This window comes from Terrapene carolina, unplaced genomic scaffold (assembly GCF_002925995.2).
Source record: "Terrapene carolina triunguis isolate 2854851 unplaced genomic scaffold, T_m_triunguis-2.0 Scaffold33715, whole genome shotgun sequence".
Taxonomy (NCBI): Eukaryota; Metazoa; Chordata; order Testudines; family Emydidae; genus Terrapene; species Terrapene triunguis.
Window position 1 is genome coordinate 2,861,561 of NW_020698066.1, and position 26,794 is coordinate 2,888,354.

The 26,794-nt window shown below is 44.2% G+C and overlaps 1 protein-coding gene across 1 annotated transcript in view; it reads left to right on the forward strand.

The window, feature by feature from the left end:
* Positions 1-1,688: 1,688 nt before the first annotated feature.
* The window catches only part of LOC113409497 (integrin alpha-9-like), a 296,697-nt gene continuing 271,591 nt past the window's right edge, over positions 1,689-26,794 (forward strand). Inside the window, exons 1-4 of the mRNA XM_026663483.1 lie at positions 1,689-2,092; positions 13,405-13,532; positions 15,340-15,446; positions 21,030-21,153. Coding sequence (XP_026519268.1) covers positions 1,914-2,092; positions 13,405-13,532; positions 15,340-15,446; positions 21,030-21,153 — 538 coding nt within the window. The 5' untranslated portion in view covers positions 1,689-1,913. The remainder of the gene's footprint in view (positions 2,093-13,404; positions 13,533-15,339; positions 15,447-21,029; positions 21,154-26,794) is intronic.

Sequence of the window (26,794 nt, forward strand, 5' to 3'; positions counted from 1 at the left end):
TCATTCATTTAAGGTTTGAATATAGTTAATATGATCTAAATGAACATGGTTTTTACTGAAAAATAAACTTTTTTCCTCTAACATTTTTAATAAGCTTTTAAAAACAGAGGTTTGATCATATGCTAAAGACTAGAGGTGTGGAAAAGTGTTCTCTCCACCCTATTTGTTAAGCATTATGCTACTCTCAAACAATCTTAGAAAACATTCATTGTCTGTCATATCTTTGTCTTTATATACATGGAATACAAAATATTTGTATCTATGAACATAATATATTAAATGGTCATACATCATAATAAAGGAACAGTGATAAATACATCACTAATGAGGGCCTGCTTGATCTGCCATTGAATGGGCAAGAATCGCATTCTATTCAACGAGACTTGGATCAGGCCTCACAAAACGAAGCCTGCCTCTCACAGTGCAGCTAATGCCCCCCAATGAAGGATGCAAGGAACAGTGGGGGAAGTTTAAAATGAGGCAGGACTAATTTTTAAAAACATTTTTAGGCCCTCAGTTTTCTGACTCACTCTTTCTTTCTCATATCAATTCTTCACAGTTCTTCATGGGATCAGTCCAGCTGTGTGTGGGTGATTGATAGTTGTAAGCTTGAGTGTAAAATGAGCAGTGGGAAAAGGTATATGAGGTGAAGACAGGACACAGATGAAGTGACTGACTTGAGCATGAAGGGGAAGTCAAGCAGATTGGCGTGCAGGTGTAAGGATCTGGACAGAATTGATATAAACATGGTATACTACGCCAGAGGTTTGCCAATGCAAATAGCATAATATCTAAAGAAGAGGGCCACATTGTCTGGCCGGGAAGCTATTAAACATGTACAATCGGGGAGCCGATAATTAAGAGGGAGGCGGTTTTTCCATGGCTTCCTTCTACAAATAAACTGCTGCAGAATGAATGCTGCTGCTACTGAAGTACCGCTGGCAGTGGGCTTGGCACAGGAATGGAACCCAGGAATTCTGATTTTTTGAATCCTAGTTTTGCCACTGATTCCCTCAATTGTCTTTGCAAGTCACCTAACTGCTTGTTGCTTCAGTTCCCCCATTTGTAAATCAGGGTGAATGTGCCCACCTCACAGAAATGTTGAGCTATTTGAGCTCATAGATCTTTCTGAAGATTAAACACGCTTTAGAATTGCGAAGTATTGTTGTTAATGAAACAATTGAGAGAGGGAGGAAGAAAACGGGCTGTTGAGTGTAATTCCTCGATTAGGGGAACTACAACATGTTTTGGACGCTGAGGGCTGAAGTAAATAGTGCACCTTGATGTACAGAACAAGTGATAATGCAAACTCCAGAAATACAGAAGGAGCAGTGGGAAATCATTCCCTGAAGGGGAAGCTTTCGAGCATCAGGGAAGTGTGTGTGTGTGTGTGTAAGTAAAAAGGGAAATGGAAGGAGAGGGAGAGAATTTCCGTGGGTCCCCTCACCAAGGGGATCCATCCCCTTAGCTAGCGAAGGTGCTGCGTTGCTGAGGGAACGAGCCGAGGCTGCGGCCGCTAGAGGGCGCCGCCGCTGTAGTTTTGGGGCCGGCGCTGTCCCAGGCAGGGGAGCGCTGCCTCCACTCCCTGCGCCCCGGGGATTGGAGCGAACTGGAGCTTCTCCGCGAGGCGGCCACAAAAGTCCCTGGCTGCTCCAGGACTGAGTCAGAATCCCTGGCTGCAGCCCACCCAGCCCCCTCGGCTGCAGGCTTCAGCCGGACCGGGCGGGCTGCGCGGCGCTTTCCGGAGCTCCTGGGACTCCACGGGCTGCGGCTGGATTGTTTGTTGTATGCTCGTTTCAACTCCAGCTTAACACCCCGCACCCCGGGCTGCCTGCAGTGAGGGGGGCAGGCGCTGGATTTCCCCAGGACAGAGGCGCTCCCCCGCACACGCGCTCCCTGCCCTGCCCCGCAGGATGCCTGGACCCCAGTGGAAGGCCAAGCGGAGTTGGTTTAAAGTGCTGGTGGGTTTGATAGCAGTGGCCTTGGCTTATTCCTACAACGTGGACCTGGATCACCCGGTGGTCTACCAGGGGCCCAATGGCTCCTTCTTTGGATACTCGGTGCTGGAGCATTACTACGATAATACCCGCTGGTGAGTAGGGCAGAGGGACTGGCTCTGTGGCGGGGAGCTGCTGCTGCTTTCGTTGCACGTGAATGTGCCACTTGGAAGTGGCGCTGGCACCTCTCAGCCCCTTCCCCTCCGGCCTCATCCCCCCACCTTTTTAGATTCCCCGGCTCCAAGCCAGGTGGAGTCCATTTCTTCTCTCCCCTCCCCAGTAGATAGCTCGGGATATTGCAGCTGTCTCAAGGTATATCAGTGACCACTCGAATGAGGGAGATTTTAACTGCCTGGTTGAAACAGGGCAGCAAAATCCTTGGTGGCGAGAAGGGAGAGACATCACAGTGTCTTTAACCCATGATTTGAGGACTCCAGTAACTCAGCCAGAGGTTAGGGGTCTATTGCAGGAGTGGGTGGGTGAGATTCAGTGGCCTGCAATGTGCAGGCGGTCAGACTAGATGATCACGATGGTCTCTTCTGGCCTTAAAGTCTCTGAGTCTAATGCCCTGCAGGAGGGGCTGCCTTCCCCAAAACAGTGTGCCTTGGCAGGTCTGGAGGCCTTTATCACTCGGAGGACGGGAGTTTCTCTTTCCCGGCAGCATCCAGAGGAGCCTGCTGCAGGGGGAAGCTCTCCTATAGTAAAATGGTCCTGTGGTTGGTTTGTGGGATATTGGCCTTTAAATAGTCTTCTCCTCCGTTTCCCAAGTGTGAAGTGTCACCTCAACTCACCATGGAGGCTAAACTCTCGCTCAGTAAGAAGATTACTAGTAATTTTCAGTTAAATATATTGCTTTCCTGCAGACACTGTAGCTGCTATGCCTAGTCAGAACATGACTGGACTGGGATATGCTGTTTTTCTTCTTAGAGCACAGTCACTAGTGCATACGTTTGTGTGGGTGTGTGGGGGCTTCTTCTGAGGACCAATTGACAGCGGTGGTGGGGGACTAGAGAAGTAGTGAAGGCTGATTTAACTTGGCATGGACTATCTTACTGCTAAAGATTAATGGTGGGATAGAAGTTCAGGGTGAACTTCTGGCTTTTGAAGTCAAAAGTCCCATGGGCTTCAGTGGGGCCAGGATTTCACCCTAAATATTTAGAGACCCTCTGGCTTCAGACAGGACAACGTCCAGTCTCCAAATATCATGTTTCAGCTAAGACACCGGTTTAAAATCCCATGCTACAGTAAGAGGGAGCATCCTTCTTTTGGCATTGAACTTTACTTTGTTCCTCCCTGCAATTGGATTGACGCAGAAAAAATGGAGCTAAACTGAAGTTGCTGCTGTCAAGGGTGTGTTTATTACTGCCAGTAGCTTTTCCACTGCCTGTTGCTGGAAATTGGGAGAGTACTGCAGGATCAGATTTTCTGACTCCACCACACCCACTGATTTAAGGCTTCTAGTGTCAGCCAACATGATCTTTAGAGAATCAGAATAATAGACTGTTGTCGGCTTAGACACATTCTAGAGGAGGAGTTTTTAAATTAAAAATTAGTGTTTTAAAAAAGTTGTAACTGGACACGTTTACGTCTGCATTTCAACCCTTGCTGAGTAATCTGTACAACAGGACAGCACACAGAATCGGTCAGCACCTTCAGTACCTTTCAGCGGGTACTAAGTAAGCAGGCAGTGATTTTTTTGTTTTCACAGCAATGAGGAGGAACATATAATCCTGGCTTTAAGTCCTTTTCTTTAATTGCAGAAATGCTGCCTCTGACTGTGGTTTGGGAACAGCACTGGAGCTGACATTTTTGTTTAAATCTCCAGTATAACTGAGGCCAGCTAATGTGTAGTTAGAATGTATTATGGTAATAAAGTAATTTTGCTCTGCCTTGGATGCAGTCTGATGGAAGAAGTTTGTGTACTTCCTGGAAAAGCAACAGAGGCACAAACTACCAGGCACCATTTAAAAATAAGCAAGGTTTGAACTTCAGAAGGGCCATTCAATGTAACCAAATCTTCTAGCCAGGTATTAGTTTCTAAGTAGTCCAAGGTGATGTGCTTTGTGGTTTCAATTCAGTTACAGGTATAGGACACTGAAGAAAGATCTCTTCCCATAGAATCTATTTATTAAGTTCATCTGTTGCCCTGAGTTCAAATGCTGCCACGAAAAGAGGAAATGCAGCCCTGTGAGTCTCTGTTTCCACAAGCCGCAGATTGGGATTCTATCATACTGTAGTCCACAAAGGAAGTGCTTCAGACTGGTGGTTACGCTAGTGAACAGTTGCTGCTGGAACATGCAGGATATGTACTTGGAGAAGTGAATGAAATGTGTGTGGGGTGTTGAATTAGCACTTCATCCCTGCAGGTGCATTCTTAAGAAACCCAGCATCCATGGGGATTAACTGCAACTGCTAAAACCATAATCAATTAGTGCCTTTTTATACTGATATACAGTTGTTGCCGGTCCTGGTGACATTCTGAACTTAGTAGGTAATTGGGGGACACCATGTACTAGGGGCATCACTTAAGAAAAATTCAAGGGGGGAAGGGATGGTCAAAGTTGGGTCAGCATATAGAACATTGTGTGATGATATTTTATCCTGCAAAGTCTGGGGATGGGGGGGAGTAGAAGACACAATGGAGCATATAAGGCTTATGAGAAGTTGGGGGCTCGCGCCATAGCCCCTGGCATGTACCCCTTTTCTGCAGTGCAAAACTGCCAGTTGTGTTTTGTTTAGTCCTTTATATAATCCCCTTCTTTGCAGGAAATATTTAACAGCTCATCTTCTTGACAGCAAATTCATGTGATATGAAATATGATAGGTTATGATGTGTTAAATGGGAAATCTTTTAGTAGCAGTGTCTCCATGGCGTGAACAATAGAGCATTGATAGGTTTGATCTGTTTGTAAAGAGGAGTTGTCTGCATTCCATATAGAAGTGAGGTATATGTTCTGAATGATTAAAGCAGTTTGCAGATTGCGGGGGTGTGTGTGTCTTCTATGTCTATACAGAATGTTTAGAGGGAAGGGCGGTGCATTTTGAATGATAAATAAACATAGAACATCTGTATGCATCTCATAAAACTATGTAAACTGACTAGTTTACTTCTTTTCTATTGTTCTGTCTCTCTATTTGCATCAGGGGTTCTGTTAGAATTAAACAGGGTTCTTTTAAGTTGACCTAGCTGATGTCACTTTTAATGTGCATAGGAACAGTAAATGCCAGTAAACAGTCCACAAAGCGTCTCTTTATCTCCATCTCTTAGATATGGACAGATTACTTAGCGGTTGAATTTGTAACTGTAGCACACTGTGCATTAAATAAATGTATTCAGCCTTGGTTTTAGTCCCTTAAAATAAAGTTCTTTCACACTCTTTGCTTCACAAATGCTTGTTTGCTTTCCCTTTCTGCCCGCCGTGCCCGGTGACTTTCATGGAGCATTCCTTATTAAGGAGTTATCAGTAAGTATCAAGAAAGAAGCAAGTGCTTTGCAAATAAAAGAAACCCCTCACTTTAAAACAATGCTAATCTTATCACACAAACCAACAAAAGCTAGGAAAAGCAAAATTGAAAATTACTCATTGTCCTTAACACGCATTGATGGGGAACACACAATAACTGGAATGAAGTGCCAATCTAAAGGAATGCTGTTGAGATGAAATAATATAATTTCTTGCTTGAGTGTGGGTAACAGTGGCTCAGATTATGAAAACTGATATAAACAAACATTATACATGGTTAAAAGTGTTTTGGCATTTCACTCTGCTTGGGGAATGAAGCAAGCCTGGTCAGTTTCACTTCCTGCTTCTCCTGCACTAACAAAATACTGGTAGGTTTGGTTAATAACACTGCAGAGGGCTGTGGGTCTACAGAAAAAATAATAATGTAAAGTAAAAGTTTCCTGCAGACTTTTTGTGTAGGTCTTTTGTTCTGTTTGTACAGCACCGAACACAATGAGGTCCTGGGCCATGACTGGGACTCCTTGTCACTACCATGATACAAGTCATAATAGTAAGAGGGCCTTGTAACTCCCTGTTTTATTTTACAGAACTCATTTTTATCCTGAACTAAACTGACTCTATCGTTTTCAGTTCAAACTATTTAATAACAACTGGGGTCAGAGAAGGGACAGCTCATTGGAGGTAATCATATATGACACATGAACAAAATTTTAAAAAGTCTCTAGTGATTTGGGGTGGTTTCATTTTTGGGCATCCAGCTGGACATCTCAAGGGGGCCTGAATTTCAGCAAGTGCTTCACTCCCACTTTTTGAAAATGAGGGGGCTCTTTTGGTGTCTCAACTTGAGCACCCAAAAATGAGGGTGTCCCAAACCACTAGTTGCTTTTGAAAATCTTAGTCATAACAAAAGAAGCACTACAAACAGTGATACACTTGACCAGAATCAGTAGGGGTTTAAGCCAATATAAACCCTGGTGGTGGGATTTGCATTGGGCGGAGTGGGTTGTGGATGGTGCAGAGTGGCTGCAACTTTTCCTTAGTGGGGACAGTAGCATGTGAGAAGCAACAGCAGCCCAAAAGGTGGAGAGAGGATGACAAAAAGCGCACAGAGGCTGGAGATGCAGCTCCTACAAGTGCAACTCCATAAGATTTTCAAGGTGCCCATAAGCCGTATGAAGGATAGTGGTGGTAACTTTCCTGCATCATCTTTGCTGGATCCAGCCTAATACATGTAACACCATGATCTTAACATATGTATTAATTATAAAGGTCCAGGAGCAAATGCCAAATTTCTTTTCTCGCAGTGTATATTAAATCTTTTCCAGCTTTGCCAAAGACCCATATTTGTGTACCAGTCAGGCATGTTCAAGATATGTGGGCAGTTTTATATTTTCTTAAAATAGTGCTAAATGATATCAGCTGCTAGATATTTCAAGAATAATAGAATTACACTCAAGAATTGTCTTTCAAATGAGGTCCTAATCTGGGTTGATGGGGCTATGGCCTCTTGTAATATTTAATATGCCCTCACACATTAGATATGGTTGTCAGGACATTTGTATGCTTCAATCTCTATGGCCTGGTGGTCCCATATTCCCTTAATTTGGTCCTGATCATAAAAGTCCCTTTAATGAAGTGTATTACACCTGTGAGGCTTTCCCCCACGTGCTAATATCTTTATACATTTTTGCCAATTCGTAAACCTCCGTGTTGGTCATTCATTTTCATATAACACAAAACACCTGTCTGTATTAAGTCCCTGCATGTTATCGGTAAAGGACATTTAGATTCATGAGTCAAAACCTGAAACATTGTCTTAATCAACTAAAGTAACATTCATGTATCATTCTAAAATATGATTGAAAGCAACAGTTCTCAAACTATGGGGCGGGCCTCCCAAGAGAGGTGCGGGAACATGTCAAGGGAGGCACAAGCTGTGTGCGTTTTTCTTTTTTTAAGAGCTCTGACTGTCAGCCCCAGTGGATGGGGCTTGTGCAGAAGGGCCATGTACACCCAGGAGACAGGGATAAACGGGACATCCGGAGCTCCGCCGCTTGGGCTCTCCCTCCCCTCCGCCCCCAATCCCTCACTGGAAGGCAGCCTAGGCTTGGGCTCTCCTTCCCCTCCACCCCAATCCCTCACCTGGAAGTGGTGGAGCTCCTGCTGTCAGCCCTGGGGTGGCAGCAGCAAGGGACACTAAGTCTGCTGTGAAAAGTGATATTGATAAATATCACTTTTCACATTGCCCCCATTACTTTTGTGCTGCTGCTGGCATGGCACTGCCTTCACAGCTGGGCACCCTGGCCAGCAGCCTCTGCTCTCCCTTCTGCCTTCAGCGGGGGCTGGCGAGGGGTGGGGGGCGTAAATCACAACAGACACAAAGAAGGGGGGCCACATTAAATAAGTTGAGAACCACTGATCTAAAGTATCATTCATATATATAAGTATTAAACAAGATCAAATTTAGGAAAATAGCTTGGATTAAAATGTTGTGCACCAAATGTGAACCCAGAGCAAACATGTATGACTAAGTTTTCTCTCTCTCTATATGTAATATATATATACACACACACTTTGCAATGGAATTTGGCTATGCAACCTTCACTAGAATGGTATGAAATATGTCTTTGCAGTAAAAGGAACACATTTGTTGATTGTACTGAGATTTCCACTTTGGAGTTATTTTTACATGATTTCAAGATGGAGAAGAATTTGTCTTCATCACATGTTCTCAGGTTATCGTATTTTCTGATGACGTCTCTTGTTTTGCTTTCTTAAGAGGATTTTTTTGAGTATAAGTCTTGAAAGATTTACACAGTTCCTCCTCATTACTGTTCTCAACTGAGCAAGGAACCAGGTGGTTAGCTGCTGCTTTCATTTGGAGCCTAAACAAGCACGCATGCTCCTAGCCTTTAGCTATAGTTTTGAAGCTTTGAATAAATCTCAGCAAATAGCGATAAAATACTTATTTTTCCTGATTTTTTTTTTAGTTTTTGGAGAAATTATTACAAGAAACAATAACTTGATCCTTACAAAAATTTTAATGATCTAACATGAATCACTAGCCAATTCTTCTTTTTTTTTTAAAATCCTTTTATAATTCCTTTCTCTCCCCGTTCCTCCTCTTCCTTTCTCTCTCTGACAGTTTAACGTGGTGTAATAGCCTCATCCTTCGTGGCAGCATGGCCGGGCACACGTAGGCAGTATAGTTCCATGGCTACTGACTGAGAGCTCTTATCACTGGAATGACCCTTTATTTTTGTGCTTTTATTTCATTTGTTGCTTCCTGCTCTTAGCCGCAGACTGTGGTTATCTGAAACATGCAGGGTGGTGTTACATCTGATGGTTGATTTGATATATTGTTGTTAGTACATGACTTAGTATCCCGAGACTCTTTTTATGTGATCCAGAATGAAATAGGGGAGGAGACCCACATGAAGGAAGAGTGTCCTGTTTGTCTTGGTGTATTGCCTGGACAGACCACAAACACTGAACTGAGAGCTGCTGTTGGTGCTCTGGAAAGGCAGTACTGATTTGGTGCTATAGTTATAGGTTGTCCAGCAGTGGCTTCTGAATTACTGCCCTGTCACTTAAGACCCTGCATTCAGTGGATTTACCTATTGAATAGATGAACCAATTGAATATTTCCCCTCCCCCCAGTACATTTAGGGAAGGAAGCCTTTGACCAGAAGGAATCAAACTGGAATCCTTGGATGCATTGGAGCAGTATGTGCCCTGTTGCTGCTGCTTATTTTAATCTATTGTGATATAGGATGTTTCATCTCTGCCACTTAAAATTGCTGTGAGGTGCAGAGGACCTGCAGCGTTTGAGTTATGGCTGTCTAATTGGTGCTGGCACGCTGTAGACAGATTCTAATGTGTTTGGCATCTTTCCGTGCCATTGGGACCACTCAATGCTTCTTTGTGCATTGTACTTCCAGCTAGATACAGCGCTTTGATTTCTGAAACTGTTTATCCTTAGGGCCATTCAGCAGCAAGGTGGTGGTTACTCCCTGTGGGAGGTAAACATAACTCAGGTGCAAATGAGGGTGAGATCATGAAAAGAAGGATATAGCCTCATTGCCTACTGGCTAGTTCTCCACACTGTCATTCTGGAAACTGGCATCTCCAATAAGAGAAGATCTCCCATCTGATTCCTCCAGGCATAGCCAGTAAAGGGTTGGTAGGCTCTAAGAGATTTGTGTTCATCTCGGTCAGAGGTGGCTGTGATAGACTGTCCTGAAGCTTTGTTTGAAAGGAGCAATGGGGAAGTTCCTTTGGGCTCCAACATGAATACCGCGTAGTAATGGGCAAGACTCCACAGGCTCCCATAAACCTTTCACGGGTGGATTCTGATTCTTGTAGGAATAGTAAATTGATTCCGAGAAGCCACCACCAAGACCAGGAGCCTCACCTCCCCCTTAATGAAACCAAAACATGCTACTTCAACCTTGCTTTCCTACAACAAGATTAAAACAAAATCCCTTTAACAGGGGTGGTGGGAGAGAACTTGAGAACTGATGTGTGTCTGTTCGAGATTCAGGTACGGTGCTCTGGTGAGGTGTAGTTGTAATGCCTAAATCGATAGAGCCCAACAACTGAAGGCTTTTAATCCTTCCCTTTGTTTTCTCCTCTTTTCTGTTACATCTACCTTGTTGAATTCCTGTACTAATATTGAGGCTGTCACAAAATATTGACTCAGACTCAAAGGCAACTGTAAAAGTAGAGTCATTCCTTTCCCTCGCTGGGCTTCACTTTCCAATGTACCTTTGTGCAGTCAGTCAGAGGGATCCCAGAAACTTCCTGCAGAATGTTGTGGTTGTGATGAGAGCCCATGCAAACGGGTAGCTCTTTGCAAAAATCTGACCACATTGTGACTGTTTCGGCTTGGGGAATGGAACTGCGCTGCTTAAAATCCAAACTGTGCTGCAAAATCATGCTATGCCACAAAATTAGACTATTTAAACCCAAGTTGTTTAAATTGGTTGGGCGATGTTGGAAGGCTGCCTAGCTATAGCAAAGAAATGAACAAAGTTATTCTTTTATGGGCTGTTTACATATTCACTATGTTTAGGCTGGGGCAGGATGAAGGAATCCATAGTACTGAAATGCTAGATTACCACATTTTACCTCTGGAAAAATTTCCATATGTACAGTACACTTTGGGAGAAACTTTCAAGCATTTTATTGTGAGTTTAGGGAACTTTCAGCAGTCCTAGTAATAACTTAACTGGATTAATTACTGACATGCATCACATGCTGTGTTTGCTTCCTGCCTGGTTTTCCCCCATCAAATAGATTTAGTATCTAGTTGTGTTCTTGGAGATATGATGTCTTTCAAAAACATAGCTGATGAAAGCGTATTTTCTCACGATCAATTTGAACATAGAATCAGTGCATGGAATCCTGCTCACACAGTTCAATATTATTTCCCCCCCCCCGAGCTTTTTAAAGAGAGATTAATGATTCTTTATAAATTAAGCTCCTTATTTTCCATCTCTCATTCTGAGATATCATTAGAGCTTTTTGAGTATTATTGAGTCAAATTCACCTCTGTTGTAAGATGGGCACAGCTCCACTGGAGTTGCACCGCTTAAACCAGAGCTGAATGTGGTTTACTGTAGCTTATTGTAATAGCTGGTTTTAAAAACACTTTCTTGACACTTGCAATTTAAACCATTTCTCCTTAAGCTAGCAATATTCCCCCCTTTGTTTATTTTGTTAGACCTCATGAATGTCAATAAGTGAATGACATTTATTCATCGCCTGTGTAAATGAGATGATTGGCATTCTGATTTCAGACTGCCTGCCTGTCTGTAGAGATTTCCATTTGGAGCTATTATTTCAGGCTCCCCTGTGCTTGCTCCCCAACGTGTGTAGGCTTTGTAGCTTTCAGCAATTTAGGTATTTCAGGCATTAATTTTTCTCACTTGTGAAAATATGACTTGCATTATAGAGTGCAGCCCCCTGCCAAACTCCTGTGATACTACAGCTTAGCCCATGATATTGGGGAGAAAATGATCCTTTAATATGGATTTCTCTCTCCCTAAATTCGTTTTTGTCACATCAGCCAACGGAGCACATGTTAAAGCTATGAGGAAAACTTAACTGCCCAAGTCACTTCTTAGAACAGCATAGATTCCTGATTATAGCTCCCTCTGATAACACAATAACACTCTCTGCTTCTCCTTCCCACATAGGTGGAATTGAGATTTCAATGGTTTTTCCTCCATGTTCTTAAACTGAGTCTGGTGGGGAGTAGGTGGCGATGGGATGTAGAGGCTGGTAAGTAGGATGAACAAAAGTCACTGAAAACCAGCAATATCCCTGTTTTCTAGGCCTGTATTGAGATCTCTGTCCATTTTTACATGATGTGACCCACACTTAACACAGTGTAGCTTTTTAGCCTTTTCTAATGACTGGACTATGAATAGACTCCTACCGCCTCTAAGATAATGGACCTGATTTGTTAGCTCAAGCAATAGAAGCCCATGCTTTTAGAATCAGTGGTCTTGGGTTCAATACCCACAGACCTCCTGCACAGGGACATTGTTGCATACAAAAGCCAGTGATTTTGTCTGGATTTTGTATCCCACTGCGGACTGGCCTTTGCAAGGGCCAGCGGATAGCAAACGGATAGCAAATTGACTAGGTGCATGTGCCATACCTTGTGAGGACAGGTGTTAGCGCTTTGGTAGTCCCTCCCCCCCCAACCACCAGAGAAGTGGTCTCTCACATTCCGCTCAACTTGGGATATGTCTACACTTAAAACGCTGCATTGGTGCAGCTGCAGCACTTCAATGAAGACACTCTAAGCCAATGAGGAGAGAACTCTCTTGTTAATCCACCTCCCTGAGAGGCGTTAGCTATGTTGGGAGGAGACGCTCTCTCGCCAACATAGCGCTATCTACATGGGGGATTAGGTTGGTATAACTACATTGCTCAGGGTTACGGGTTTTTCTCATCCCTGAACAATGTAGTTATACCGATATAGGAATGTAGTGTAGATCAGCCCTCCTCCCTGGCACATGTGTTCAAATTTACAAGATGGGAAGGAAGAAGTTGGAAGGACGGTTGCTTGAATGAGGAAATGATGGAGTGGGCTCATGTTACAAACACTCTCATAGTCACCTGATTCCTGCCAAAACATCCCCTCCCTGTACTCTTCCCACTCATGATGGCAGGTGGCCCATTTTTTTCATGTCACCTATTGATAACAATATAAAATTGTCAGCTAAACTGTGGTCCTCGTGAATCATTTGGATCATTAAATTGGAGCATTGTATTAATATGGTTTGATCACTTTCTTTCAGGAAGGAGTTCATACCTACAATCACAGCTGTTGATTTGGTACTTCCCCAAGATGTTAGTTTCTCTCACACCGTATCAATAATATAGATCCAGTCTTTGCAGCCTTGTCTCTAAACTGTTGGTGTGGCAACACATCATGCAATAATTCTGGATTTCTGAAGGAACATTCATATGATAAGATGCCTTGAGCTTCACGGATTAGGATGCCTTCAGGTTCTGATCAACCTTATTGATCTTTGTTTTGATGGACAGAACATAGCTTTCTTCCCTTTATGGCCATCCATTTTGGGCTATTGTGGATTTGGAGTTGACAGGATTGTGGTTAGAACCTAAAGAAATTGGATGCAGCTGCTGTTCTCTGTCCTAAAACTTTCCTAAATTGCTTATTTGGGGGTGAAGAATTGCTTTAAATGTGTTATGCTTCAAATGGAAATTTAGCTCATTCAAAGAATTCCTGGATTCCTTGAAGGAAAATGCCTTTACTGTGTCTGTTTTCATTTTGTGCATCATTGGTGTTATTTTACCAGGCCATCAGAAGAAGTCCTCTTGCCAAAGGTGCACTGGCAATGTGAGTGGTTTTTTTTTTCCCCCTCTTGAAATTAACTACTTGCTACTTTGCTTTTGGTTTCCAGGGTCCTGGTCGGTGCTCCAAAGGCAGATTCTAAATACAGCGCCTCTGTTAAGTCCCCAGGAGCTGTCTTTAAATGTCGAGTCCACACCAATCCTGAGAGGAGGTGCACAGAGCTGGATATGGGTCGAGGTGGGTAAATCTAACCCTTCTTTTACTTACTGGTGACTGAAAGTTCTAGCAAATATCTTAGGGCCTGATCCAATGTCCCTTGAAATAATTGGAAAGACTCCCATCAACTTCAGTGGGCTTTAGATCAGGGCTCTAGGGCACACAGATATAGCACTAGGAACTTGATCCCATTGAAGTCCAGTGGCAAAGCTCCCATTTACTCCAAATGGTTCACGATTATGTCCTACCTGAGGACTGAAAGCAATATCTTCTTGATGGAGGTCTCTGATTGGTGCTCTCTCTGGGCCACCGTGTCAGGCTAATCTTTTTGGCCAAGCTTTTGCCAAATGAATGTAAACGAGGCTGTTGTCTTTTCCTTTACCTGCTTTGGTTTCTTTAGTTTCTGGAGAGGGATGGTTAGAATTGCTGCTCATGTTGAGCAGTTCTGCATTGATTTTGTGTGATTTTTTTTCTTCCCCTTCCATTTGAAGGGTGAATTATATACTGTGTTATAAACAGAGTAATCTGTGTGTGTTTGCTAATGGAATAATAACTTTGATTTATCCTACTTGCTTCTTATGCAAAAGAAAACAAAAACACATCAATGAGAGTAGTATGTTGTTGCATATGATCAGGACTAAGGTTGTACAAGATGCTGGTCAAACACATGTCGAGACATGGTCCCCTTCCCTTCCAGGGCTCCCAGGCTAACGCCCTGATCCTGTGATCTAATCCTTGTGAATGGGTCCTTATGAAGAATGATACATATTTGATCTCTGTTGGTGAAAAAGAGTTCATAGTAATATTGCTGTGTTTTTGTTAACATGTTTTATTTTAACATCACTGTATGAACTTTTTCCTGACATCGGAACCAGAGAGTGCTCCATCGTAAGTTAATATTTAGGCTATTTCTACGCTGATGGCAGTGTGCAGAGTACATACGCTGCGTGCCACCCTAGCAGTGTAGACATGAGGTAGACCAGAACCCTAGAGTATGTACCCTACACTGCTCTCTACATGCCCAAGCAGTGCCTCCCATGTCTACACTGCTATTTTTAGTACTGTAATATCCCACTGCCTCCCTGCTGCTGGAGCCTTTCCCCGCTGCCTCCTCTGTGTCAGAGCCTTTTACTGTTGAGTGTAGCAGCCCACTGCAGTGTGGATGCAACCTGCTTTATACTGCAACGTATAGTTACACGCACCATACACGCTGACGCAGGGGTAGACAAGGCCTTAGTGAAAGAGGGTTTTTGGCCAGTTATGTTTTGTTTTTATCAATAAAATTCTACTTAATTCTACATGTAAGTGTTCGCAGATATCTGTCTATATATTTAGTTTTGCTAAAAGAAACACTTATTCCCCCGCCCCACTCCTCGACACTACAGTAAGATGAGTTAATGGATGTAATGACAGATCATAGAAAGAAAGAGTGGAGCCAACTTTTTAAAAAAATGCCTAAGTCCCATTTTCTAAAGTGAATTAAGCACTTGTGAAAATGTTACTCTGCCAACACCACAGTGCTTTCCCCATGGTCTTCAGTGGGACTGATCATGTGTCTGAAGTTAATGCACATGCTGAAAGGTTCACGGGCTTGAGCCCTTAGATTTTAAACTCTTTGGAAAAGGGACTGTCTTTTACAGTGTGTTTGGACAGCATGCATCCAGCACAAGGGGGCTCTCATCCTGGGCACTATCCTAATATGTGTGAGAAATAATAGTGAGAGATGGGAAAGAGCGGTTTGATCGGCTAGCATATCTCTTACAAGGGCACATTATAGATATTTAAAAAACTAAATGCATCCTCCTCACCTGTCCCTCTCTCTTTTAAGGCAATACTCGGGGCACGCTCTGTGGAAAGACCTGTAAGGAGGATAGAGATGATGAATGGATGGGCGTAAGCCTGGCTAGGCAGCCCAAGGCTGACGGAAGTGTGCTGGTAAGTCCACCCTTTCCCTTGAGCTCAGTAGAGTGATCACTGCTGTGCTGACACTAATGATGAACATGTTGGGATTAACATCTTCACTAGTGACTGACAGAGTCCAGGTTTATGAGCAGCGAACTCTGTAGTCCCTTCCTTGAAGCGGATAGAAAATGAACCCCAACCAGAAATTGGTATTGAGAGAAAGAAGACTTCAAAGCAGTACCACCTGACTTGTCACCTAAGGGGCTTCCTCTTAAATTTCCGAGTGTTTAGGTCTTTTGAACAGAATGAATGGAACTTTGTTTTTCTCTGAATGCATCTGCTAGTTCATTTGTTTTACAGATTGTGTGTGTGGGGAGTGGGGCATAAGTCAATGAATATAGTGTGTGTGTGTTGTGTCAGAACTTGTAAAAAATGTCAGATTTAGATATGCAGCTAAATTCTGCTCTTGGATGTGTGCATGAATCTTCCATTAATGAGGTAGCAGAGATGGGAATCAAAGTCACTCGTTTGTTCATCTTTGTGGTACAGTCAACAGGCAAATATTGAGGGCCATGGGAGTTGATGTGCATGTTTGTTAAAGGGCAAAATTTGATCCTAAGGATGTGGAATTTATCTTCACAGGACAATGTTTCAAATCATGTGAACCTTCAAATAAATCACAGAGAAAGCTGGGCAAATACTGCAAAAAAAAAATCTGTAAATATTTATTGACATTTTAAAATGACTTTGGTTACTGTGTTTGCTCCTCCCTTGGGTTTGCTCTTGGTGAGTAGTCTAGCAACCTCACTGAAATGATATGTTCACTGAAACAGCAAGATTTGAGAAAATATTGCAGAATATTTGTGAAAAATGAATTTCAAGATTGTACTTGAGAATCTCCAACAGAAACCTTTTCTAAACTAATCCAATCAGAAAACAGTAACCTATCATGTGACCTATGTTTCCAATCCAATTTGGAATACTGAGTATATGGAACACATTGTCTACAAATATTTACAGATTTTTTTTTTGCACTATTCAGCCAGTTACTTTAAGCAAATCACAATCAATTTGTGGGCAGCTTGTGAACAGAAAAACCTGAAATTGATAGAATAAATTGTTACAGATTATTCTGCTGTAATCACGGGCATAAGAGCCAAGTAAGGCTATTTGTAATAGCAGATAGGTAAGGAGTCCTCAAAAGTAGATATATTTCAAAATAAATACATATCAAATCAACTTTTAAGACAGGAAAGTTAATACCAATATTCTGTATCATGCCACTGCGTGGTGATGAGCATGGTCCACACCTGTGCAAGCGAATAGGAATGGAGGATGGTACAGTCCTTTGCAGGAAGTATATCAGTATCTTGCTAAATTGGGACCTAAATCCCCATAGGCAGGATTTTGTACCGGACATTGAAGTCAACGGAAACTGTGGCACTGACTTCAGTGTGTGCAGTATCAGCCCCTCAAAGAACCACTCTCCTATTGGACCAAAGGTAACTCTCTGTTTAGGACATGAAGACTAAATAGAAAAGCCTTTTATAAAAAGATATGACGAACCTGTTTCCTAAATGGGACACTGTAAGCCCCCTCCCCACCCTGAGTGTGGCCTGAGCCGCTCACCCTTGCTCCTCTCCCCACACAGGGGGAAGGCAGGGCTCCTGTGAGTAGCGATGCACATACTAGATAGGGTGACCATATTTCCCAAAGGTTGGGTCTGGCATTGCTGCTTGCTCAAACTGCCCCCACCATTTCTCCCCACCCCGCTTTTTTTGACAAAAGTGGGTATTTGTCCCATTTGCTTTTGCCAACTGATCGAGTTGCCAAGGGCAAATGGGACAAATGCCCACTTTTGCCAGAAAAGTTGAGACAGGGCTTAAAAAAGGGGACTATCCTGGCCAAAAAAAGACACATGGTCACCCTAAACAAAAATAATCTATAGACTGTAGCTAGACTAAAGTGCAAAGTGGCCCGGCATACATCCTCCTGACCTTGGATCTCATCATGAGTCAACGTTTTCAATAATCTGAGAGTTACGACAATACAACTTGGGTTGCCAGTTCTTTTCATACTTAAACTGTAAAATGCATTCTCTTTCTCTCATTGGGAAAGGAACCAGGGACAGTGCATTAAAGCTTGGAGATAAGCCATGTCCCTTAATCTCACTCTTCCCAAATACCTTCCCCATTTATCATGTGTATCATTTTTCTCCAAAGTGTTGCCATTTTTTTCATTGTAAGTAGCCAACTCACTGATGACTTTGAATCCTGCAGTATGGAAAATAAAATACATGCACTGAAGCTAAAGCCCACATGGTAAATGGTGGGAGGGATTTCAGTCAGTTATTTGTGCACTTAAAAAGTCGCCTGCTGGGCTCCAGTCCTGCAGTGAACTCCACAGAACCCTATTGACTTCATGCAGGACTGTTTGCAGGATCAGTGTCTTAGTTTGTAAACTCCTTCAGGCAAGACTTGTATTTCCTGCTGTATTTTCTACCACACCAAGCTGGCATTTAATAAACAATAAGGCAAGGTTGCATTCATATGCTCTACTTGTTTTGCATTTCTATCGTGGTTCATTGCTGCACCACTTTTCCTTTGTATTATGCAGGTCCCCACAAATTTCATAGTGCAATGAGACCAAAATGTGTGACCGCAACTCTTGAATTCCACAACAATGTTCATTCTATTGCTATTCCCTCAGCCTCTAGCTCATAGCTAAAAACACTCATTGATATGAAATTTGTCATGGTGATTTTCCAGGGTGGATTTTTCACTGTGATCTCCAGCTGACCCATCTCAACTCACAGGACTCAGCTCCTGAGATGCTCAGGCTCTCTGGCTTGGAATTCCTTTCCCATCCATGGGCCAGTGAAGTGGGGAGCTTGTAGCCAGCTTCAGTGGCTCATCTTTCTGGCTTCCCAGGCCTCAGCTACACTGCACCATGCAGGGAGCATGCACTGTAATCAAATTAACTCCCTTTGGAGGGACAAGCAGAAGTGCAAGAAGCAGCTAGAGGCAGGTCCTGGTATGGCAGGAGGCCACAAATGAAAAATGGCAGGTTCCTTAACAAAAATGCCAATTCCATGGCATCTTGGAAAAATGCCAACTTCTGCAGCCACAAAATTGAGTAGTCTGAGATGAATGGGGTAGACCAGGCCTCTTAGAGCTATTGTTTCAGTCTCTCTGCAGACTCAGGCAGGCAACACTGCATCGCTTACACTCAGCTCATGTTTTAACAGTTTGCTTCATACCCATAAACTCAAATTTAAAGAATGGAAAGCTGAGATTCTGAAGCAGAATTGTGGTATGGGACAAATTCTGCCATGGCTGAATACACAGGGCCTGTGATTTTATAGAAAGGTTAAATTCTCCAATAGAAACATAGGGTGGAGCACTGGAAAAGGCTGAAGCAACCCATATATACCAGTGAACAGAGTGATGTTTGTTCTTTTTTGTTTTCATTCATTCATGTGAAATGCTCATAGCTTTGCAAAGCTTTCAGCCCTGAGTCTGTTTTAAATATCCATGTTAAGCGGCAGCTCACTTTCTTGATCTCTCCCTCTTTCCTGCCCTCAGCATTTCACCTTGGCTCATTCCTGAGCAAGACCTGCTGCTGCTTTCCCCAATTTTCAATCATTTGTGCTGCTTTGGAAGAGATTAGTGGGTTAATATATGCGAGAGCAGCTTTCGGGAGGTAAAAAAATAACAGAATTTATAATATCACAACCCTTTATTTATCTTTCTATAGCTTAAAAAACACATTCATTTTTTTCCTCCACAATTTATATCCGGAATAACTTTTTTGTTTTTCAAATCCATTCTTTTCCATGACATTCTGTTCTCTGGTTTCGTAGCTCAACTTGAATGTCAGCCTAGAGCTGTGTCTGTATGACGCACTCTATGCAAATGTATATGGGTGCGTTTTTGCACTCCTAGTGCAAATGTTTCAGAAGAGAAACAATTTCCTGATCACTCTGAAAGTAAATATTATGCATTTTTTAAGAACGCTGACTGAAGAGTGCCCGGAGATTAAAATCACAACCAAGTTTGCTTAAAAGAGCAAGTAATTAAGTTCAATAAGCTCTTCCTTATGAGCCTACTAACATACATCTGGCTGTCAGAGTGCCATTATAAACAGCCTTCATATAATGCACATCTCTCTGTAACATAAAATGTAGTACAGAGCTTTCCAAAGCTCCTTGAGTGCTTCATTATGCCTCTGTGTTAACTATCTTATCCAGTAAATACATGCATTTGGTTGAGTACTGAAGATTAGAACAGCAATAAATATCACTTCAAGCTGATGATTCGGCAGAGCTCACTGTTGGTGGTGGTCCATTCCATTAAAACGAAAAGAAAGCAGTGGTGATTTTTAGTGATTTCTACGGGTAAGAAACGGTCTTGACTCTGGTCCAGATTGAGTTTTGCTCTATCCATTCCCCGGTAGTTGGACAGAATGATGCGCCTGTGCTTGTTTTAGAATGCGTTCCTAGGAGCGTTCAGAGGCTCCCAGAGGCAATGTGCTCAGCACTGAGGTGGTAAGATGGGGATCGGGATAGAGTGTCTTGCACCCTTCAACATTATGCTCTCCAGGCAAGTGCTGGCCTCCCAAAGGAAGTGCTGTCTTGTCCTCCTTGACTGGAAGGCTTGTGACTGGGATGTGAGGCTGACAGTGCAGCGAGGGGCGTCCGTTGGTTCTAACAGACACAAAAGAGACTCCATGAGAATGAGCAGGCCACGTTTGTGATCAGTATAAAGGGATGTGTCTGCGCTGCCTGCAGTGGAGCTATGCTGGCTTACACCAGCTGGAGATACAAGTTCAAATTCAAAGCTCTTGCTGTTTCCCATTTAATTTCCTTTGATTCGTATGAACTCTTTGGGGGTGAGGAGATTGGTGGTCTGTCTGGTGGCGAGGCAATGGTAATTCTGGGAGTGAAGGGGAGCTGGGGATGTGTAAGCCAGGTGTTTGCATGCTCTCATGCTGAGATTGAGAGGAGTGCAGCGTCCTGGGTTGACTGTCTTGGCTCTCGTTGTGGAGGGGTGATTGTGTTTTTCACCAGGAAGGGGAGGCGGATGGGAAGATAGAGGGGGGAAAATGAAATGTTAATTTTGTGCCTGTCATCCTTCCAGTCTTAGCATTCCCTCTACCTCTGTCTCCCCTCACTCCCATCTTATTCCGCTCCCCACCCCGCTTTCTTTTCTTCCACTAGATTCTACCCAGTCTACCTTTGCTTAGAAAAGGTTCTCCTGGTGTCACCTCCCATCACCACGAGGTTCTACTTGACACATTGCCTGGCACCTAAAGTGATAAAGGTATTGAGATCTGCTGTCTGAGCTGCCCTTGCTCCAAGGAACACACATCTCTGACATGGGTGGCTAGGAGGAGCCTCAAAATTTGTAATTTGTGGTGCCAACATTGGCAATGTCAAGTCTTAGCAGTGGAGGAACATGGCAATTGGAGTATCCTTTTTGTAGCAAAGGTAGGGTTCAGAGAACTAAGGAAAGGTGGAAGAGTTAGGTGGGAGAAAGATTGGGGTGGGTATTTTTGATACAAAGAGGTGTCCTGCTGCCTCACATTTCAGTAACACATGTGATATGATCCATTTAGGCCTGTGCCCATCGCTGGAAAAACATCTACTATGAGACAGAGTACGTCCTCCCTCATGGTTTCTGCAATATCATCCCACCCAACCTCCATTCCAATGGTCGAAAATTATTGCCCTGCTATGAAGGTAAGGTGTTATTTCTCTGTCATTATGACTGAGTAGGTTTTCCTGTTGTCTCCAAAAATATCTATGATAAACCTTCATTAATATATTAAAAAAAGTACTGCTGACTCAGGCATAATTTGGCAGACGGATGATCTTGAATTTAAAAAAGGGGGTCAAGAAGATAATTGGTTTCCATGAGTAACTGTGTGTGGCCATGCTTAACTGATAGAATAATAAACTTTTTTGGAACAGTATCATGAGAAAACCATCAACTTCCTTATCTGGATGTCACCAGGCATGTGACATGAGTACAGCCACTCTTACTTGTTTGCCTGTTCGGCATTATTGATTAATAGGAAATGATCGCACCCATGTTTAAGAAATATTTTCAGTCTGACACTGTCATTTATAGGAGGGGAGAATTATTGCTTAAAGCCTAGATTTTAGGATACCAGTGTAACAAATTAGAATAAAGTTGCCTCTTTCAATTGCTGCTACTTTCAAAATGTCCAGCAGCGCCTGATGATTTTTTTCAGTGCCTCTCAAAATATTGCTGTCGTTCAAAATAGATCTGGAATGGCATTGAGAGTGAGAGGACTTGTTTCAGAGTTTTGAACAATAGACAACTTTGCTCATTGTTTGCGCTCCAAGTCCTGGGTGCTTTAATTTTCTGGTTTATAAAAAGAATAGTCTTCCCTTGTGTGTTTTGTATGTGAATTTATATCCAATTTCATTCTTCAAAGACTCCAAAAGACAGCCTTTCCTGAACCCAAAGCAATTAACCAATCCAGAATGCACAGGTATGTCATTAGGGAAGATGGGGTATGTCCAAGCTTTTGCAATAAGCCCTTTGAGAAATATTCAGGAAAACAGCTGCTTGGGTTTCCTAGGTTGGTCTTATGCATCTACGCTAGTAGTTCTCAAACTATGGGCAGGCCTCCCAGTTCCAAGAGAGGCGCAGGTATATGTCAAGGGAGGTGTGAGCTGCTTGCTTTTTTTTTTTTTTTTTTTTTTAAGAGCTGGGGCTCGTGCAGAAGGGCGGTGCATGCCTGGGAGGCAGAGATAAAGGGGATAGCCTGAGCTCCTTCTCCCCCCACCCCCGACCCAGCCCAATCCCTCACTTGGGAGGCAGCCCAGGCTTGGTTCTCCTACTCTTTTCCCCCCACACCCATCCCAATCCCTCACTGGGAGGCAGCGGGGCTCTGACTGTCAGTCCCAGGGTGGCAGCAGCAGTGCAGAAGTAATGGTGCCAATGGGGCACTAAATCTGCTGTGAAAAGTGATATTGACAAATATCACTTTGCCACCCTTACTTCTGAGCTGCTGCTGGCGTGGTGCAGCCTTCAGAGCTGGGCGCCCAACCAGCAGCTGCTGCTGCTCTCTGCTCTGCCTTCAGAGCTGGGTGGCGGTAAGTGTACTCTGTGTGTAAATGACTACAGACACAAAGAAGGGAGGCCCAATCAAATAAGTTTGAGAACCACTGGTCTACACTAATCCTCCCTCCCTCTTCAAGGACTGAAAAAGCACATGGGTTTGATGGAGTTTGATGTGGGCAAGACTTCACTGCCTTTGATTTCCAATGTCAGGAGCAGTCAGTGACAGGCTGGCTGCTAACATTAGTAAGTGGGGGAGAGTTAACACAGTAGATGTCTGTCAATTCCTCAATTGCTAATGGATGTGTCTCTTGCTGCTTTAGGTTTTGCTCCAAGCCTAGAGATTGGACCCAGTACATTGAAGACAAAGCTCATAACAAAACTGGCAAACTTAGATAAACTATATATTACAGTGCGTGTCTGGAGAATTGTTTACCCACCGTGTGCCCAGCTCTCATAGGCTGCATTGGAAACCCATGTAACCAATCTCAAAAAATCTGTGCCCATCTGGAGACAGCAAACATTTGTGCTTTGAGCATCAGTAGAAGGTCCCAAAAATATTCATCTGAAACTTGTATGGTTTTGATTCCATATTTAAACCCACCGCTTCACTTGATCTATAACAAAATGTGAGGAAGCCATAAAATCCTCCTATCCTGAATACTGTCCTCTTTTGTTTGCTTGTCTTCCTGTTGGCAGGATCAGGCCAAGACTATACTTAAGCAATGCATTGTTTATCCTGCAATATTAACTTTTATTACCCCCCTTTTCCTCCTCCACTCCACACGCAGAATCACTTCCAACATTTGCTCTGAGTCCTTTTCACCACCTGGGTGTTCTTTTAAAAACTGTCAGTCTGAAATAATTGGAGAGAGGCAGCTCCTGGAAGAGACAATCGCTCGTGTTTCTCTGTGCATCATGGCTTCAGAGTGAAACGGCTGCTAGTCTGACAGGCTATTTGCCAGGAATTGCTAGGAAATAGAAATGTGTGGGCCCAGTATCTGTGAAGCGGCCAGTGGAAAATTGGCAGTTTTGGTGCACTATGCTATTGGTTTAATTTCATTGCATGCTAGAACGAAAATGGGAGGTTTGGGATTGATTTGTTCGTTCCACTGTTAGGCATCAAGTCACACAGTATCACCAAGGGTGACTGAGTTTGCTTCTTGTTTACCTCTGTGACTTTCAGGTTTCTATAAAGTAATTTGGCTTATTCTTCAAACACAAGGTACTGCTGTGATCAGTCATTGAAAGGATTAACTGGAACCCTCCCTTCCTACGGTCTTAGTGTTTTCCCCCTTAGCCCTTCAGAAAGTAAAGGAAAAAATCCTCCTTTTAGTGAACAGCACAGCCAAACTGAAGGAAAGAAATAAAGAACGTGGTAGAAATAATATATGCACAATGTAATTAAGGTATTTGGAGAATAAGAGCCTCTTTCCACAAACACTTGCTGTTAGGGGCAGTGCTTGAAGCCAACAGGAATACTCATGCTCACAAGCACCATTCCAAGTTATAAGATGCGTTTGCAAGATCAAGCCCTGGGACTTCAGTTATCTATAATTGGAACAGTATAAGATACAATTATATAGGCAGTGCAGTATTTGCCACATAAGCTATAATGAGAGGCATCTAACCGCTGTACATGGAGCAGACGTATTGTTAATGTATGCTATGTATTTAGTAATGATTCGCCATATAATACAGATTCAATAATTAAAAACAAAAGAGGAAATGGAAACTTCCTTACTTGAGGGCAGTCATGAAACAAGATAGTAGTCTCGATGTGTCTTATTCTTCTACAGTCTCCCTGAAACAGCTGACAGAAGTCTGGAAGCTATTGAGAGCTAATGAGAGCAGCAGAAGGCCTGCTAGTTAAGTGGAATCTTTCTGGCTAGGAGCTAATCTGATTTGTATGAACTGAAGTGCTTTGTGGGGCACAAAGCTAAGACCTTCCAAGCTATACTCTGACTTGATTGTCCTTGCTTTTAATGGCTGCCAAATGTGGCCTACAAGGAAATTAGGAACCCAGCCATCCTGTCCCCTGACTCACTTAATGGGCAGAGATAAAGGGCTGCTGCTGCTATAAGAGACAATTTAACAGAGGTGGGGACAGACAGATGAGATGGTTTCCTAGTTCTGTGGTGTAAGTAGGGTTACCATATTCAAAGATTTAAAAAAGAGGACACTCCACGGGGCCCCGGTCCTGCCCCCAGCCCCGCCCCAACTCTGCCCCTTCCCCGCCCCGCCCAACTCCACCCCTTCCCCCCCCCCATACCAACCCTTTCCCCAAAGTCCCTGCCCCAACTCTGCCCCCTCTTCTGAGCACCCCACATTCCCCCTCCTCCCTCTCGCTCTGATCTTGGTTGGGGGTTGCTAAGTGCTTCCCTGCTCCCCACTGGCCCTGCATCCCCTGCATCCCCCCCGCCCCTGCAGCCTCTGCGCCCCCCACCTGCCTTTCCCCTGCGCCCCTGCAGCCTCTATGCCCCTGCCTGCCCTGCTCCTCCTCGCCCTGCAGCCTCTGCACCCCACTGCCTGCCCTGCCCCTGCACCCCCCTGCCTGCCCTGCTCCTCCTCGCCCTGCAGACCCTGTGCCCCATGCTCCCCACTCACCCTGCACCCCTGCAGCCTCTGCACCCCCATCTGCCCTGCCCCTGTGCCCCCCTGCCCCTGCAGCCTCTATGCCCCTGCCTGCCCTGCTCCTCCTCGCCCTGCAGCCTCTGCACCCCCCTGCCTGCCCAGCTCCCCCGCTTCCCCGGCAGCCTGTGCCTGGCGGGGGCTTCGGATGCTCAGCGGCGACCGGGGCAGCGTGGGTCCCTGCAGCCCCGGCACACGCTGCACTCCCTGCCCCGCAGCCTCCTTCCTGCCGCGCGGGGTGATGGGGACGCAGGAAGGGTCCCCCAGTGGCCGGGGAGTCCCCGCCCGTGAGGGAAGCCCGAGCCGTTGGCTGGGCCCGGCCTCCCCATGGTCCTGCGGGCTCGGCTGGGGCTTGGTCCGCCCGGCCTCCGGGGGCAGCAGCGGCCCCTTCGCCGCCTTCTGCAGCTGCGCCCCCCCTTCCCCCGCCCGAGCTCGCTACAATGTAGCCGGGCGGCTGGGCTGCACTGTGGACCCGGCGGGTTGTGCTGGTGCCATGCGGACCCTGGCTTATGCTGCCTCCCTATTTCCCCGGACATGTCCGGCTTTTTGGCAATTCCCCCTGGACGGGGATTTGAGTACCAAAAAGCCAGACATGTCCGGGGAAATCCGGACGTATGGTGACCCTAGGTGTAAGGATCAGAGGGAGGGGAGGAGAGAGGTGGGAACCTTAAACAATAATTTCTGGTGGCTAAAGAATATAGGAACAGTACTCACCCCCACTCAGTCCATCCAAAGGAATAGAGAGATTTCCCCTCCGGGACATAGAATGGCCAGTTATCTATTAGCCAGTTTTCTGAGATCCATACTCTGATCCCCCTGGCTTTGTGGTATAAACTCAATACCAGGGTGTTAGGCCATAAAGACAACTAGCATTTCCACCCAATGTGGTGAAATGCTGAAACAGAGGAAAGAAGAGGTTGAGATTAAATATGTTGTCTTTGGCTCCCAGTGCAAATGACTGAGGACATGTCACAGCTATCTGTGTTGCTTAAAATTCCTATTGTGTGTTTTTTTTTGGTGAGGGGGAGCTAATGCTTTTAAGCAATACTTTGTTTCATTTGGTTTGGGGCAGGAGGGGGTCGGTTCCTCATCCAGCTCTTTTTCTGGTTGTGATTTAAGAGTCCTCCTCCTGGCTTTCTGATGCGCAGCAAACAGGTCAGGGTTTATCTTTTCTTTTGTTGTTTTATCTTGTAAGTTTTTATTGATTGGCAGGAGGAGGATGGAGGCTTTTCAAAGGGGGCTTAGGTACCCGACTCCTATTGAAAATCAGCCTAATGCTCTCCTTTGTGCCTTTTGACTATCTCCCCCTTAGTGAATTTATCTACTCATGGCTCATGCATTGAGCAAGCTGCTCTGTAAATATTGATTAATTCTGTAGCACTATAAGGGTGCACTATAAGGGTGCTTTACAGATGAATGAGAAGCCTGTAGGTGCTTACAACCGAAGGTCTAATCCTGCCAACAGTTATTACTTCATGTGACTAGGAAGACACAGGAGCAGGGGTTGGAACCAAGTTATCCCCCAACCTCCCGGCTATGGGATTGTTCTCACGTTTTGTAGCCCAATGACTATTTAATTATTTATGGAAAGTAGAACAACTTCAACAGGCGAGAGTGAGAGAAACTCTGCCCAGAATACTGTCTAGTCCACTGATTAGG